Source organism: Onychomys torridus, chromosome 22 (assembly GCF_903995425.1).
Source record: "Onychomys torridus chromosome 22, mOncTor1.1, whole genome shotgun sequence".
NCBI lineage: Eukaryota > Metazoa > Chordata > Mammalia > Rodentia > Cricetidae > Onychomys > Onychomys torridus.
In genome coordinates, this window is record NC_050464.1 from 30389751 (window position 1) to 30407609 (window position 17859).

At 47.3% G+C, this 17859-nt stretch overlaps 1 protein-coding gene across 1 annotated transcript in view; it reads left to right on the forward strand.

Annotated features, from left to right (window-relative positions):
• The window catches only part of Atp2a2 (ATPase sarcoplasmic/endoplasmic reticulum Ca2+ transporting 2), a 48600-nt gene extending 32222 nt beyond the window's left edge, over nt 1–16378 (forward strand). Inside the window, exons 8-21 of the mRNA XM_036171630.1 lie at nt 1044–1508; nt 2874–2962; nt 3686–3788; nt 4411–4542; nt 7744–7866; nt 7946–8164; nt 8829–9164; nt 9633–9853; nt 10297–10499; nt 11382–11467; nt 11678–11811; nt 12202–12319; nt 12421–13970; nt 15597–16378. Of these exons, the coding sequence (XP_036027523.1) occupies nt 1044–1508; nt 2874–2962; nt 3686–3788; nt 4411–4542; nt 7744–7866; nt 7946–8164; nt 8829–9164; nt 9633–9853; nt 10297–10499; nt 11382–11467; nt 11678–11811; nt 12202–12319; nt 12421–12693 (2502 nt within the window). The 3' untranslated portion in view covers nt 12694–13970; nt 15597–16378. The remainder of the gene's footprint in view (nt 1–1043; nt 1509–2873; nt 2963–3685; nt 3789–4410; nt 4543–7743; nt 7867–7945; nt 8165–8828; nt 9165–9632; nt 9854–10296; nt 10500–11381; nt 11468–11677; nt 11812–12201; nt 12320–12420; nt 13971–15596) is intronic.
• Nucleotides 16379–17859: the final 1481 nt, after the last annotated feature.

The following is a 17859-nucleotide window of genomic DNA, read 5'->3' on the forward strand; positions in this document are numbered from 1 at the left end:
AACTAGAAACCAGCCGGGCGTTGGTGGTGCACGCCTTTAATCCCAGCACTCGGGAGGCAGAGCCAGGCGGATCTCTGTGAGTTCGAGGACAGCCTGGTCTATAGAGCAAGTTCCAGGACAGGCACCAAAACTACAAAGAGAAACCCTGTCTTGAAAAAAAAAAGAAAAAAAAAAAAAAAAAAACAGACAACACACACAGGCAGAGGTCATCTAGAGATTAAAAGGAACCACTGTGCATTCTGTAAGGTCCCTCACCCTGACAAATGTCACTGCATACACAACAAAAAACTAGAAACTGTAAAATGGTGGCATGTGTGACGTGGATGGTTTTGTTTTGGTTGCCAGCTAATAAAAGACTAGAGCAGAAATGTTTAACTCAGTATGTAACAGTTGAGAAGTAACCTTTTCTGAAAGTCTTTACACCTGTAAGGGTGCTTTCAAATGATGTGGCATTGCTGCTGTTTGTGGCCTGTAGTGAGAAAAAAAAAAAAAAGTATGTGTTTGTAAAGAGCAAATGTGGCGCACCATTTGGTGAGCCTAGGGGAAATGATTGTTTATTTTTTCTGCTGGTATGGAATTTTTCAAGTAGTGCAGAATGTATATACTTTTATTATTTAGAATCTAGGGACAGCCTTTGCTGGTGATGAGGAGAGCTTAGCTCCTGACAGTAAATAAAGTACAAGTGCTCCAGTGCTCCAGTGAGAATGATGCAGAGTATCACCCACCCTGATTTCACCGCCAAACACTGGTGCTGGAGCAGAAGTTGTGAAACGTCCCGCAGGGCTGATTGCCCGTCTTGTAGATGACAGAAAGAGGAGAGGCTGACTTTCGGGGCCAGAGACCAAAGTACATAGTGCTGAGAGCTGCATGGGATTTGGGTTATAGAAGTGGGAGGCTGCTGAGCCCAGAGCAGCTGTGCAGACCAGGTGCCATGTTGGGAGAGCTGTCCTGTCCCATTGGGTGAATAGGTGCTGCTATGTGGAATCCAGTCTGTGTTTGAGGTGTGTTGATCTTCTGACCAGCGGTCCTCTGCTTTTCCCTAGGGCACCAACATTGCTGCTGGCAAAGCTATGGGAGTGGTGGTCGCAACCGGAGTGAATACTGAAATTGGCAAGATCCGGGATGAAATGGTTGCAACAGAGCAGGAGAGGACACCCCTGCAGCAGAAGCTGGACGAGTTTGGGGAGCAGCTTTCCAAAGTCATCTCCCTCATTTGCATTGCAGTCTGGATCATCAACATTGGGCATTTCAATGACCCAGTTCACGGGGGCTCCTGGATCCGGGGCGCCATCTACTACTTTAAGATCGCAGTGGCCCTGGCTGTAGCTGCCATCCCCGAGGGTCTGCCCGCTGTCATCACCACCTGCTTGGCTCTTGGAACTCGTCGAATGGCAAAGAAAAATGCTATTGTTCGAAGTCTGCCCTCTGTGGAGACCCTTGGTTGTACCTCTGTCATCTGCTCAGACAAGACAGGCACACTTACCACAAACCAAATGTCGGTCTGCAGGGTAAGTAGGGGGTGTCCTTTGTGATGCCCTGGTGTTTCTGTGGGCCTCATTAGATGCTGCTTTTATGCCATCAAAACCTTTGGTTGATAATTTATAAAGGTTTTGTGAGGCCTAAGTCAAGTCTGACTACCTGAGAAGAATTAATCATTCAGTCACCAAATAAGGACTGGGTCCAAGCACTTGGTGCCAAGCCTGATGGCCTGAGTCCAATCTTGATCCCACTTGCTGGACGGAGAGAACTTATTCCTAAAGTTATTTTCTGACCTCTGCATGCACACACAAATACATGTTTAAAAAATCAATAGTTTCTATATTGTCTTGGGAAATACAGGGTAGCTGTAAGTCTTAAGAAATAACTGTAGGCTTGATCTTGTCTCTAGATGTATGTATTTCAGAGGAAATAACTAGTTAACCTCCTGGTGAATTCCTGATTGTTATTTCCCCAGCACACTAAATGAAACATGATTCCTCCCTGAAAAGCAGGGATATAACTTGACCTATTCCGTCAGGCTAACCCTGCCTTTCTTTTTTTTCTTTTGGTTTTCAAGGCAGGGTTTCTCTGTGCTGCTTTGGAGCCTTTCCTAAATCTCACTCTGTAGTCTAGGCTGGCCTCGAACTCATAAAGATCCGCCCGCCTCCGCCTCCCAAGTGCTGGGATTAAAGGCTTGCACCACCGTGCCTGGCCTTAACCCTGCCTTTCTTACCCTGTTAGATCATTGGAAGTAAAATAAGAAGCCTTTAAATGTGCTCCTAGAACAGTAAGAACTAAGACTAGACACAGTGACCCCAGCATAATCCCAGCTCCTGCGGATGGAGGCAGCAAGAGCAGGAAGGCAGGGTTATCCTTGGCAACACAGTGAGTTTGAGGCTAGTCTGGGCTAAGTGAGACACTGTCATATTAAAGAAGAAAGCAAAAGAACTGAAGAGCCAGGTGAAATGGCATGTGCCTGCTTGAGGCTGAAATAGTAGAATATTAAGTGATGGGTGAGGGTCATATTTTCAGTAAAAGGTGAAGTTAGATTTTCCTTACAGAAAAGATTGATGATTAACCCAGGCTTCGCTATTTCACTTAGTTTGTAATCTTGAACCTGGTTTCCTATGATTTTCTATAAAATGAGTGCCTCCCCTCCTCCTGCTGGCACGCCTTTAATCCCAACGCTGGAGAGGCAAGCAGCTATCCACTACAGTGAGTCTCTTTTACCTGAGCTTATCTGCCCATTTCTAAACTAAGGCTATAAAATAAGAAAGTAACTGAGCCTCAGTGAGCCTCATTCAAATTGTCATCTTAAATGACAAGGTTTTCACTGTAGACAAGGAATGGTTGTGTGTCTCTTCTAAGAACTTGTATTCTGCATTTCCTTATAGATGTTTATTCTGGACAAAGTCGAAGGTGATACCTGTTCCCTTAATGAGTTTACCATAACTGGATCAACATATGCACCCATTGGAGAAGTGTGAGTAGCCGTCTTCTTCCTCTGCAGACTCTGCTGTGTTGTTGACATGATTGGTTATTTAGATGATCACAGAGGATGGATCTAGAAAATCTTGATGTTGGCAGAGGGGTGGCTTAGTAGTGGAGCTAAGGTTATGCCTAGCATGCCTGAAGCCTTGCTTTGAGCCTCAGCACCACAGTGGAGTGTGGTGCTGGACACTGGCAGGTCAGGAGATGATAGCCAGCCTAGGCTACACGAGAACCTGTCTAAAAACACACACACACACACACACACACACACACACACACACACACACACACACAAGGAACTATAGTTAAGATGGCTGACTTTGGCTCAAATTAGTGATTTTTATTAACAGAGCACCTACCCTTTGAAGCCTAGATTTTCTGCAGAGGACTCTTTTTTGTTCTTTACTCACCCATGCTGGAGTTTCAGTAAGATTTTTCAAAGAGCTGTCATTCAAAATCTGTCCCACTCTGTTCTCCCAAACTTGTGTTTCCATCACTGGGAGGCTGAGTATAAAAGCACTTACCTTTAGGTATGACGGTGGGGGTTCCATCTCAGGAACCTACATGGTGGAAGGAGAAAATCTCCCACTATTTTGTCCTCTGACCTTCCATCTTGCACACAACCATCGCCTCTTACACAAAGAAATGTTTGGTTTTTTGTTTTTATCTTCAGTTAAGGCAAGCTGTGACCCAGAAATGTTTTCGTTTTTGATAGGCATAAAGATGAAAAGCCAGTGAAATGCCATCAGTATGACGGGCTTGTAGAGTTAGCAACTATCTGTGCTCTGTGCAACGACTCTGCTTTGGACTATAATGAGGTAAGACTCCTAATGTGCAAGAGGCCTGTCCCCTTGCTCATGGGTAGGGTAAGTGGAATAAAAAGGCCATCTTCCTCCCTTGGAAAAACAAGTTCCTGGTTTTATTTCCCGTTTCTATTCAGTGTGACCTGGCTGAAGAAAGCCCAGTGCCTTTCATAGATCTGAGGCTGGCCTGTAGTTCTACCAGGAGAAGTAGGGTGTGGTGTTTGACCACTGATGCATCCTTACTTTAAAAACCAGAACTCAGGCTAAGAAGTCTTTCTGACAGTGGGGGTGATGATTGTACTTGAAGTATGGATTGCCATATATTCTTGAGCACAGCAGGAAGCTTATGGGGTTGTTTTGGTGGTGGGTAATGGTGATGAAGAATTGTAACCAAGAAGAAACTTTTTAAGGTTAAATTATGGGGTCAATCATTTGCTTTCTTTCTCAAAGGCTAGGCCTTCCCTGTCAGAGGGTGCAAACTCATCAGAATAATAGACAATGACCTGAAATGAGCAAATACTTTAAATGAGGAAACACATTAATAAAGTCATGGTAGTGTGTCGTGGTTGTACCTTGAGTGTCTGTTCTCATGTGGGCCAGGCTGTCCTACTGACAATGGCCTCTTTCAACAATGCAGGCGAAGGGTGTGTATGAAAAAGTCGGAGAAGCTACAGAGACTGCCCTCACTTGCCTGGTAGAGAAGATGAATGTATTTGATACCGAACTGAAGGGACTGTCTAAAATAGAACGTGCAAATGCCTGCAACTCGGTCAGTATTTGCTTGGTGTGCTGTGTGTGTCTCTTAGCCTTACCGTGTACGTTCACTCTCCTGCCTCCTTGACCTGCGCTCCTGATTAGACATTTGCTCTTCGGCATTTTTGCCTGACAGTCACAGGCAAAGCCTGTAAGCCTAGCACTCAGGATTGCCACAGGTCGAGGAGTAAGACTCTCACTAGACAAAAGCAAACCACACCACAAACAAACAAACAAACCCCAGCAGTCATTAGTAAATTGTCAGATCTGTCACAAGGGCTGCCTCTTCAAGGAAGCTATGAGTGAGCTTTTCTTTTTCTTTTTCTTTTTCTTTGGTTTTTCGAGACAGGGTTTCTCTGTGTAGCTTTGCACCTTTCCTGGAGCTCACTTTGTAGACCAGGCTGGCCTCGAACTCACAGAGATCCGCCTGCCTCTGCCTCTCGAGTGCTGGGATTACAGACGTGGGCCACCTCCCCCACCCCCCGCCGATTTATTTATTATGTATACAGAAAAGAGCGCCAGATCTCATTACAGATGGTTGTGAGCCACCATGTGGTTGCTGGGAATTGAACTCAGGACCTCTGGAAGAGCAGTTGGTGCTCTTTAACTTTGAGCCACCTCTCCAGCCCCGAGTGAACTGTCCTTGGTCCTGGCAAAAGCCAGCCCCTCCTGCCTGCATTTCAGTGCCTGTCTCTGCTGGCTCTTCATCAGCAGCATAGAGAAGAATAGTTGTATGCTTTTCCATCTTAGAACTGTCCTCTGCCCTGGTTTTCAGTTGACGCCCCGTTTGTTGAACTCAATGAAAAGAACTGTTGTATTATCCTTTTTCACTCCTGTTTTCTCAAATCCATTCCAGTCAAGCTCTTGCCTTTACCTGTCCATCAGAAACTGTGGAGTCACTTACACCCTTGTGTTCAATCCAGTGGGGTTTTTTTGTTTTGTTTCTTTTTTGTTTTTTCAAGACAAGGTTTCTCTGTGTAGCTTTGGAGCCTGTCCTGGATCTCTGTAGACCTGGAACTCACAGAGATCCGCCTGGCTCTGCCTCCCCAGTGCTGGGATTAAAGGTGTGCGCACCACCGCCCGGCTAAATCCAATGGTTACACTGTTTATATTTGTTAAATGCAACAAAATACACTAGTCAGCAAATAGAGAGGTGGGTTTTCCCCTGGAAAGAGAGCTCCTGGGTTGAGAGCACTGGCTGATCTCAGCGGCCTGAATTTGATTCCCAGCACCCACAGGGCAGCTAAGAACTGTGTGTGCCTCCTATTCCAGAGGACCAGAGGTCCTCTTCTGGTCTCCAGGCACCAGGCACATATGTGGTGCAGACACACATGTAGGCAAAACGCTCATACACAAAATTCAATTGGGGGTAGAGGGACAGCCGTGCTGGACAGATAGATGGCTCTGTGGTTAAGGGAAGACACTGGTTGCTCTTCTAGTGGACCTGGGTTTAAGGACTGGGTTCACAACCACAGTAACTCCATAAAAAGAAAAAAAGCTAGAAATGTAGATTTCAACACATCCCAGAAATTCACACAATGACTTAATTAGATGGAAAAGTAAATGATTATAATGACTCAAGACATTTGTTATTTGTTATTACTTGTTACCATTTTTTTCTTTGTTTTGTAGTTTAGCCTATTGTCCTAGAAGTAGCTCTGTAGACCAGGCTGGCCCAAACTCAGAGGCCTGCCTGCTTCTGCCTCTCTCTCTGCTCGGATTAAAGGTGTGCGCCACCACACACAGCCTCCCTTTTTCTATCGTTTGGATTTGGCTTTTTTTTTTTTTTTTTTTTAAACCATTTTCAAATTCAGACAGATCATTCAAGAATAGAAAATAGTGCTGGTCCATGAAGCAAGGCTCAATAAATTAAATACAAAGACTTAAAATAACAAAGACTACAAAAAAGATCTCTCAGCTAACCCTGATGAGATTAAAGTGGGCATTGGCAACTATCGAGACCTGGGTATTTATTTAGAATATTTAATTCAGGGGTGGAAAAAGAAACAGCATGCCTTTTGTGGTTTGCTCTGCTTGACATAACCTGTGGTCATTTGGGAAGTGGTTGCTGATGAAGAGTTGTCCAGATTGGCACTTAGGGATTCTCTTGAGTTAACTGAAGTGGGAACACCGTTCCCTAGGAAAGAATTTTGAACTGACCTAGTAGAAGGGGACTAGTGTGTGTGTGTTAATCCTCTGCTCTTGACTGTGGATGTAATAATGTGTCTAGTTCTCTCAGGCTCCTGCCACAGTGGTTGTTTTCCTGCTAGGCTCTGACTACAGCAGATTAACCTCCGTTAAGTTACCATTCTTGGGATGGTTCCTCTGACCAGGACACCCCAGTGTTTGGGGGGCTCTTGAGTTCAAGGCCATTCTAACCTGGGCTGCTTAGTTAGCAAGACCCCATCTCAGGAAGGTGATATAAAGCTAGAAATTAATACTACAAGTTTATATCTGAAGAAAGAATTTTAAAAATTGAAAACGTTTTTGTGTTTTGTTTGTTTGTTTGTTTTGTTTTTTTGTTTTTTGTTTTTTTTGAGATAGGGTTTCACTTTATAGCCCTGGCTGTCCTGTAATTCACTCTATAGACCAGGCTGAGATCCACCTTCCTCTTCCTCCCTAGTGCTGGGATTAAAGGTGTGCCACCTCCACTACCTGGCTCTGTAAAGTATTTCTTTAAAAAACAAAATTTCTTTAAAAAACCCACTTGCTACAGCCACAGAAGACAGTGAACTTCCCTGGCAGAACAATGTGACTGCAGAGTTTTGGAGTGCTAACTCTGGACCCACACCCAGTGCCATTGGCCAGCTAACCGACACTGTGCTCTGCCTCTCCCTTTAGGAAATTACTCGTTTTCAAATGGGTTGTTATTGTGTAGCTGAGGCAACCCTTGAACTTGATAGCCTCCTGCCTTGGCTTCCAGTTGCCAGGATTATAGGCAGGAAACACCACACCAGCCCTTCAGACAGCTCTTAATAGCCAGTATTTAAAGCCCTCCAGGGTCTTCATGGACAGTTTTTCCTCTGGGTTTCAGTATGATGAGTGCCTAATGAGTATCTGAACAGATGTAAGATGTCTAGAAATAGTAATCCTTAGGTTGGGGGTTTAGCTCAGTGGTAGAGCTCTTGCCTAGCAAGCGCAAGGCCCTGGGTTCGATCCTCAGCTCAAAAAAAAAAGAACTAGTAATCCAGCAGTGTCCATCTCTGATCTCCTACAGGTCATAAAACAGCTGATGAAGAAGGAATTTACTCTTGAGTTTTCACGTGACAGAAAATCAATGTCTGTCTATTGTACACCAAACAAACCAAGCCGGACATCCATGAGCAAAATGTTTGTGAAGGCAAGTACTACAGAGACTGAGGCTTTCCCGCTGAGTCAGCAGGCAGAGACAGTCACTTACCCGAATCTCACATTCTCAGGGTGCTCCCGAAGGCGTCATCGACAGGTGTACCCACATCCGAGTTGGAAGTACCAAGGTCCCCATGACTCCTGGTGTCAAGCAGAAGATCATGTCTGTCATTCGGGAGTGGGGCAGTGGCAGTGACACGCTGCGGTGCCTGGCTCTGGCCACTCACGACAACCCGCTGAGGAGAGAGGAGATGCACCTGGAAGATTCGGCCAACTTCATCAAGTATGAGGTACCTGCCCCTGCATAATCATTCCCCAGCCGGGGCTGCCTCCAGGGGACAGGCGGATGTCCTGGGCAGGCCGTCTTTAGATTGTTGCTTCAGCCAGAAATAGGACTTAATAAATCTGCTTTCAAACTAGAATAGTCGACGAGTTCAGACCAACCTGTAAAACTTAACATCCATTAGAAACTTAGTTCACATTTTAAAATAATACATTTATTAGGTATTGAAAAAATGTACAAGTTGAGAGATTCATTTCCACTTACCCCATAGACGGTAATTTTTACGTCAGGGTTTGTAGCTTCCTAAACAGAAAGAGCCTCGCTGTAGCACTGACTCCCAGTGTGAGGAGGCTCTTCCTCTTCACACGTGCTTTTCTTTCCCTGGATGCATTTCTCACAGAATGTGAGAACTTAGGCTAGAGTCACTTGGTGTCTTAAAATAATGGAGGGGTAGAACGCTGCTGAGCAGGAGGAAAACCCTGGTTCAGTCCCCAACTCCCTCACGGAGAGATGTGCAGTCAGCAGGCTGAGGCAGGATGATAACGACAAGTGTCTGTAGGACCCGTATGTAGTGAGACCTTGTTTCAGTCACGGACCAGCACCAGGCGTCAGACTCGGGACTCTAATGGTGGGGACAAGCTGTAGGAACCCTGGTGACTCTCTCCCTGTAGACCAATCTGACCTTCGTCGGCTGTGTGGGAATGCTGGACCCTCCCAGGATCGAAGTGGCCTCTTCGGTGAAGCTGTGCCGGCAAGCAGGCATCCGTGTTATCATGATCACTGGGGACAACAAGGGGACCGCCGTGGCCATCTGTCGCCGCATCGGCATCTTTGGGCAGGATGAGGATGTGACGTCAAAGGCTTTTACAGGACGGGAGTTTGATGAGCTCAGCCCCTCGGCCCAGAGAGATGCTTGCTTGAATGCACGCTGTTTTGCTCGAGTTGAACCTTCCCACAAGTCTAAGATCGTGGAGTTCCTTCAGTCCTTTGATGAGATCACAGCTATGGTAGGTTCTAGACACGAGCAGTGGTTCACTGGTACAGACAGCAGGTCCGTCCAGTCATGGTGGTGTGTGCCTATAATCCTGGCACTTCGGAGATTGAAGCAACCCTGGGCTACCTAGTGAGATCCTGTCTCTAAAAACAAACAAATGGGGTGGTTCTAAGTTTTTTGTTTCTGTTTGTAATCTATAAACAATACTTAGTATTCGAACATGTGTCTGAAGTGTGTAAGGACTTTAAATTACGTGCCCGGCCACACCACAGCTGGCTCTTGGGTTTGGAGTGTTGGTGTAAGACAGCCAAGCAGACGTGCAGGACCTTGGTTCTGCCTCTCTGCGTCTCTGGTTAGCTTCCTGGGTAGATTGTTCCGACACCAGCTGCTGCTGTCTCATTTCCTTGTGCTGTCAGAGTCTGCCAGTGCCATGAGGTGTGCCACATGGTGATGTCTGAGTCCGCTGTGGCTTCCCTTCCAGACTGGTGACGGTGTGAATGACGCCCCCGCTCTGAAGAAATCTGAGATCGGCATTGCCATGGGCTCAGGTACTGCGGTGGCCAAGACCGCCTCTGAGATGGTCCTGGCAGATGACAACTTCTCCACCATCGTGGCTGCTGTGGAGGAGGGCCGCGCTATCTACAACAACATGAAGCAGTTCATCCGCTACCTCATCTCGTCCAACGTGGGGGAAGTGGTCTGGTGGGTGCCCGACTGGGACTGGGCTGTCTGTGCTGCTTTTGTTGTGGTGACTTTGTTGTTGGCCTGAGTGGAGAAAAGGGTCTCATGGGGCTTGTCTGCAGCTGCCTCATGTGCAGAGAATGTTCCTTAACACAGGAATTAAGCTGGGCATGGTGGCACATGCCTTAATCCCAACACTCTGGAGGCAGAGACAGAATCAAAGTTCAAAGCCAGCATGGTCTACACAGAGAAACCTTGTCTCAAAAAACCAAAAAGGAAAAACACACACAGGAATTAGTTTATCTCAATAGTTTAAAAACCACAGAGGGCGAAGACCTCTTTAGTTTCCTGTGAACGTTGATGGGAGTGTCTGTGTTTGATGCTTGTGGCTGAGAAAGGGAGAGGCCACCCTAGTCCCCGAGTCATGGAGTCCTCCTTTCTCTTCTTCCCTTGGATGGAAACAGTATTTTCCTGACGGCGGCCCTTGGGTTTCCTGAGGCTTTGATTCCTGTCCAGCTCCTCTGGGTCAATCTGGTGACAGATGGTCTGCCTGCCACTGCGCTGGGGTTCAACCCTCCAGACTTGGACATCATGAACAAACCGCCCCGGAACCCAAAAGAACCCTTGATCAGCGGGTGGCTCTTTTTCCGTTACCTGGCTATTGGCTGTGAGTACACTTGTTTGTTGTTTCTCTTGGGAGGATGCCCTCAGGCAGTGCAGGCTACCTCAGAGCCTCCTCCAAGGCCTTGTTGAGCATCAAGACAGACCAGGGCCCTTCCCTGTCAGAGCTCCAGGCTGACAGGAACGGGTACTCACCACCGAGGGAACAAGCGGAGGCCGACCAGCAGCAGCTACTTCTGTATTCCCAACAGTTAGGGAAGTGATGCCCAGAGAAGCGAACCGATTGTCCTGGGACCCCCAGGAAGGCATTCAAAGAGCACACAGTGTCTAGAGCAGCCTGACTCAGGCAGCAGGCCAGCCCTCGGCTTGGTCTCCTGAACAGGTGCCCTTTGGAGATGAAAGAGATTGTGGCCTTTGCAGAACCACCACCACCCCACCCCCGTCCCTGTCTGTTGTCTTTGAACCAGTGCCCTGAGCACCGTTGTAATTTCCAGGGTAGCCATTGTGTGCTCTGCCCTGGGCCACTCTGACCACAGGGGTGGGCATACCTGTGTAATAGACTTGCTGAATTCTGGTTGACAGGAGTGGTCTCTGCCTTAGACCCAGCAGTTCCTTTGAGGGGTTCTGCTAGACCATGAGTGAGACAAAGTAGCTACATAGTATCTAACACGGCCACATCAGTTTACCTGGTCCTGCACACTGTGTGCCCTGCCTGATGGGGGCACCTGTCCACCTGTGGTCCTGAAGCAGCTCCGGCACATTGGGTGGAGTCTGCGTTGGGTTCAGCAGGAACTTTTCCTCACTAGCCCCAGAGATTGCCTGGTTGCTTTAGAGTAGAACCGCCCTGTCTGGTCAGCTGCTCTGGCCTGTAGGTGTGCAGTGCTGTCCACAGCCTCAAGTGTATAAACGACATCACGTTTGTTTCCAGGTTACGTCGGCGCTGCCACCGTGGGTGCTGCTGCGTGGTGGTTCATCGCTGCCGATGGGGGTCCGAGAGTCTCCTTCTACCAGCTGGTAGTTAGCCCAACCCTGTTCCTCTTTCCTCTTCCTTCCCTGTGTAATAGAGTGCACTCTTGTAAGTCCCTGGTCCTGCTGTAGTGTGGGTCATCTTAGGGCTCAGACAGGTAAACAGTTGCCCCAGGTGAGCTGAGCTGAGCTGTACACATGTGGGTGCGGGCTAGGGAAGAACCCTGGCTGATGGGGTGTGTTTGGTTTGTGTTACAGAGTCATTTCCTACAGTGTAAAGAGGACAACCCAGACTTCGAGGGAGTGGATTGTGCAATCTTTGAGTCCCCATACCCGATGACAATGGCACTTTCTGTCCTAGTGACCATAGAGATGTGCAATGCCCTCAACAGGTTAGTGCCTCTTGTCTGTAGGCTGAGGGCTTATGGGCGTCCTGGCTGGTTAAGCTCTGCTCCCCAGAAAGCAGTTTTAAGCTGTTGCCTCAGGAAGCAGTAGGGGTTCTCACACCCATGAGCTCTTCCTGCTACTCAAGGCTGAAGTCCCAGCTGTGCCTGCACCCCTGGGAGCACCAGAGATTCCAGCCAGCGGAGCCACTGACAAAAGGTTCCAAATGGCTATCTTTGAGCCTGCCGGACTGAAGCCTCCAGTTCTCCCCACTGCGGCAAATCCAGACCTTAGAGTTAGGTCAGCCCCGATTGCCAAAGCTACCTTCTAACCAGCCCCCTTCTGTGTACTGACATGGGCCTGTGCACCCAGTGAACTCACCTCTCTCTCACCTGTAGTTTGTCTGAGAACCAGTCCCTGCTGAGGATGCCCCCCTGGGAGAACATCTGGCTCGTGGGCTCCATCTGCTTGTCCATGTCGCTTCACTTCCTGATCCTCTACGTGGAACCCTTGCCAGTGAGTCACTGTGGACCCCAGGCTGGGTCTGGGGTGCTCCCTCTCTGGCATGATGACAAGGTTGGTTGCCCAGAAGGTTGACAAGGTCTTCTTTGTCTCAGCTCATCTTCCAGATCACACCCTTGAATCTGACCCAGTGGCTGATGGTGCTGAAAATCTCCTTGCCCGTGATCCTCATGGATGAGACGCTCAAGTTTGTGGCCCGAAACTACCTGGAACCCGGTAAAGAGTGTGTGCAGCCTGCCACCAAATCCTCCTGCTCGCTGTCGGCATGTACCGACGGCATTTCCTGGCCGTTTGTGCTGCTCATTATGCCCCTGGTGGTCTGGGTCTACAGCACAGACACTAACTTTAGCGATATGTTCTGGTCTTGACTGACAGCGCCACATACAGAAGATGTTTAACTTAATCAATTAATTTTTTATTGTTTAAAGCAACTGTCTATTTCTGCTGAATTTTCACATGAACATATGGCTGGTGAAGGAGGTTTCATATTCTAGATTTTGTTTTGCTTTTTCTGACTCCAGTGGGACAAGATTTTCCTTTTTTTTTATACACATAATTAAAGTGTCCATTGACATGTACAGAGAACTAACACTATTTTATGCCGATATTTTTTTGTAGATGAAAAAGCATGTACAGTGTTCTGTTTAATACTCATACTTGTACAAAGATAGTTGAGCCAGCAGACATTGTCAGCAAATTAATTGGCAGCAGACTGTAGGAAATGAATGTGTGTGGTTTTTTAAAAGGAAAAAAAAAAAACTAAATAGCATGTATTGTGTCTTTTGCATGATTCTCTGGATTTAATTTGATATCACAGTCTAATTTTTATTCATAAGCCAATTTTTCTGCACTGAGCAGAGTCCTGCTACCTCAGTCAGTATTTTTGGTTTGCCACTCCTGCACCCCAGCCTTTCACCCCCGGCCCACCCCAGCCCGCTCGGCTTCTTCTGTAGGTCTGATGGTTCTGTTGACATCCGTCTTCACGAGGTTGCCTGTTCTCGCTTGTGCAGAAAACATTGCTCCCGCCCGATTCAATCGACTGGGTCTCTGCCCCTTTGCCTAGTTTTTAAGGTTATTTATTTAAATGTCTAATGTATTTTATTGTAACAGACATTGTTTTGCCAACATTGCCTATTCAGTGGCACTTCACAATCTAGTTTAAAAGAAAAATAAAACATTTTAAATGGACAGAGAAAAATAACTGTCTTGTTCTTAATGGCCTACCTTGAACTATCTATAATCAGTTCAAATTTCTCTGAGGTTCTCATCTTAGAGCCTTAGTTTCCTGTTCCTGAGGGGAAGATCCTGTTCTGCTGCGTAATAGGATTTTATTTATAATGTATAGGCACAATCTGTCATGTGATATACATTTATGCAAGTTTCTGCTGGCCTGTTGTGTGTAGCCTGGTGTAAGGGCAAGTGTGTGTGTATATGTGTGTGTATGTTTTGTAAAATCTGTAAATAGCACATGACCAAATGAACATATTGTATAGAACTATTTTTATTTGAATGTGGCACTAACCACCACCATCATGACTGATGAACGTTTGCGCATGTTCAAGGTCAGTCTTAACGGCAGTGTGAGTCATTAACAGTCCTAACTGTGGTGTTTTCCTCCAATGCCTTCCAACATCCATCAACTAACGTGAGTATCTTCCCTGTGGGATTGGGGTGCTGTAGCCTGTGGACAGGTGATGCCACTGAACAAGATGGCCCCTGTTGCTAGTGGGCTGCATGGCTCCTGTGCCACCAGGCAACCACTTCCTAAGGAAACAGGAATGTCAGCTGCTCACTACACGGACTCCAGTGTAGACACTGCCCAGGACAGTGATTTATTTTATTTTTTATTTTTATTTATTTTTTTTTGTGAGTTGTGGGGAAGAGGTTCTTGTGACCTGGCTGACCTCAGGCTGATGAAACTGTGCCCATCTCTAGTGCCAAACAGACCTCATGTAAAAATGGCCCAAGGTTTGCATGGTCACTGGCTGTAAGAAGCTAGTAAAGCTAGATACTGACCCTGTATAGGAAATTTTTGTCACCTTTCTAAGACATACATGTCTTAGTGTGGGTGTTTAGGGCATGGCCATCAAAACAGACCCCTGGTTGTATAAGGCAAAGAAAGGTCTTAGGGCTGCTAGCTCCTTAGTTGCTGGTGCCAGGTTTCCTAAGTGTTAAAATGGTCGAATGGGTCAGACACAGATGTGGCTGAGCCCCAAAGCAGAACAGAGTGGTAGACCATGCCCCAGGACCAGTCAGCGGGTCCTCGTTTCAGTGACCTCGACAAGTCAGTCGGCCATAGGAGGAGATCTTCTCATCCTTTGTGCTGTGGGTCCTTAACTTCCACAGAGACTGTCTAGGCACTAGTTCAACTCCGACAGATGAACAGTCTAGATCACTGCTGCCTTGAGCCAGGAATACTTGGTCCCTTGGCCCACATAGACCAAGGTCAATAGCATAGTCCCAGCCACAGGCCTCCTTCTGCAGGTACTCAGCCTTACCCTCACCCAGCACTACCAAGAAGGTACATGGATGGGTGGTAGTGTCTTCAACCCTCTAGGGTAGTCTAGCCTGGAACTCAGCTCTTGAGATTTTCCTGAGTGGCCTCTTTAGTACAGCTATATCAAAGGTTCAGCCTTGAGCCCACCCAGCAAAATGCAGATGATGCATTCCCCAGCAGCTAGGGTGCTGCCAGAGCTGGGGAAGGCCTGCCACCTCACAGCAGCTGCTAACCATAGCACCCTCAAACTAGGGTCTCAGCTCAACAGTGTCACAGACCTCAGCAACATCCAGGAGGCATGGGTGCCCTTTGCCATGAACTCCCATTTCATTAAGACCAGCCCCTGCAGTTGAAAAGCCTTTCAAGCAGAGCTGAGCCTGCATCCCAGGACTGCTGTCATGGAGAAGAGGGAGGGAGGGAGCAGGAAGGCCTTCCCTCCCCTGGTGCCCTGCCACCTCACGGCTCCACCTGCCTCACCCTCTGCATGGCTACTGAGATCTCCCACTCTCACTGCCCTTGTACCTGACATGCCTTCTAGTTTCTGCCTCGTGGGGTTTTGTTAGGAGCTGCACAAGGGCAGGCAGTCACCAAGAAGCCACTGCTTCTAGATGTGACAGAGCAGCACTTCAGGACACTTAGTCAGAAATGCTGGTCCTGCGTCTAGACCAAATGGCAGTGTTCTTTCCGTCTGTCCCTGTTAGTGTGTCTTGGGAAGTTGTTCTAACAATTGCTCTGTGTTTCAAGAAGCTGATTTCCTCTCTCTTTCCTTTTCAGCAATACTGGAGTAACCGCTTCCTAAAGCATTTGCAGAAATGTAAGGGTGTTCGGGTGCGTGCATGTGCGTTGTTAGCAACACATCTACCAGCCCTCTGCATGACTGATGTTGGGGAAAAGAAATAGAAACAGTTCCCCACTCACTGTGTGATGTGGAGGAAATGTGTATTACCAGTGGGCTTTTAGCTGTTCAGTCAAAATATAACAAATGTACAATTTAGCATAAAGAATCAGAGAGCCTCTCCAGAGAAGTTTGGTTTCTTTGCTGCAAGAATGAGGTTCTGAAACCTTATCCAAGAACAGAAGCCATCAGCCAAGTCTCCACATTTCTCTACAGAATGTCATAGCTTCTATAGATGTATGATACTGTAATGCATGCCTTCAGGTGTAAGCAGCCAGACTGCTCTACAGTGACATTGAAACATGCTTTCTAATTGGCCCTGTACAGTTTGCTTATTTATAAATTCATTTAAAACACTACAGCTGTCGAATGGTTACAACCTAGGCCTCTGGCCCTAACTTCAGTTGTTTTGGGGTGTGCAGCCAGCTGTGTGACACTGTATTAATGTAATTTATTTAATGAAGTCAGAAGCAGTAGACATGTTGGTGCAATACAAGTATTGTGTGCATTTATTGTAATAAAGTGCTCAGCGTCAGCTCCTCACCGCTTCTCACAGCGCATGTTTGACTGTAGACTGGAAATAGAGGTCAGTTTCTCTCTGTGCTGGTGACGGGTATTGCACAGACATGATTTCGGGTAAATAAATTTATTCTACGATAAACCCTCAGCGTAGCAGCGGCTGTTTTATAGGAGGGTGGGGGTGGGCACTGAGGTCCCTCCCATGAGACTAGGAGGAAAGCAGAGTGTGTCTGTCAGCAGTAGGCCTCAGCAGAAAACAGACTTCTCATTGCTGAGAAGTAGGAAGAGGAGATTCCGCACGTGACCAGAGTTGCGTGAGTGCTCAGATGCAGGCCAGCCATGCTGTCTGAGACAGTAGACGCAATGGAACCAGAATTCATCCCTTATTTGCCACAGATGGGCTTGGAGTGAGCCCATTCCCTACAGTGGTCTTTACTCATTCAGCTAACGGAAACCTCAAGTCCTGGCAGCTCCTGGAATACAGGAGAGAACCCTGTGACGACCGTTAACACCCAGGAAGATGGCTCAGCAGGGAAAGGCCTTTGCCATGTAAGCCTGGATGGAGTCTGATTCCTGGAACCCATGGTAGAACTGGCTCCATCACAAAATTGTCCTCTGACCTCCACACATGCCCACATTGAAACTGAAAGTATTCATGATTAACACTGCAGAATAACTCACCACCGGTTCAAATGAGACTCGGAGAAGTTTCTCAGAATGAGCGAAGACCACAGGGTCTAACTGCAGGCCAAGCTGGCCTGGAGCTGCCTCTGGAGTGCACCATGGCTGCCTGGCACAAAGAACAGATGTTGAAGATGATGGTTTTAATCTAATAGATTCATTTTAACATGGCAGGAAGCATGCCAAGCTGCTAGTGCACTAAGGAGGCACCTGAGCTCAATGTGGTTGGCAGGAAGAAACACTCCTGGATCCTTAGTCCCTATGTAGTGCAAATGGGTAAGAGGATTTTCAAGCCCAAACCGTACATTGGGAGAAAGATGCCTTACAAAGGATGCTGGGATACGGTTCCGTGTCAGCTGTGTGCTTTAGTAGTTTGTGGGAAAGCGGTGCCCCTTGGAGTACAACTTGGTGTCACCTTTCAGGACCCAGCAGGTCCACTCTGGACCCCAGGAAAGTCTCAGAGAGGTACGCACGACACCGCTTGCAGGAGAGAGGTGAAAGTGCCCTGCAGAGCTGCAGGAAGCTTGGAGCAGACGAATCAGATGGGGTCAGGGTCCATACAGATCAGTGCCCAAAGCTCTAGGACCTCAGCAGCCTGCATGTTAGGCACGCCGACCAACCCTCACCAAATACAAGGAAACTTGGCCTTTCCTGGAACCCTGGGGGAGAGACAAGATCTGCACGCTTCATCCTATTTTTGTTTTTCTGTCTCATACTGTGGCTCAGGTTGGCTACAGTATGAACTATAGAGTCCAGGCTGGCCTCAAACTCAGGCTGCCCCTGCCTCCCAAGTGCCAGCACCACTGTGCCCAGCCTCTGATCTATTTTTAAATACCTATACCCTTTTGACCAGCACTTCACTTCCATGCAGTTCCCAAATATGTCCAGACAAATAAGAATGATCGTTATAACTTTTTAGGTAAAAGTCCCATAGCCCAGGCT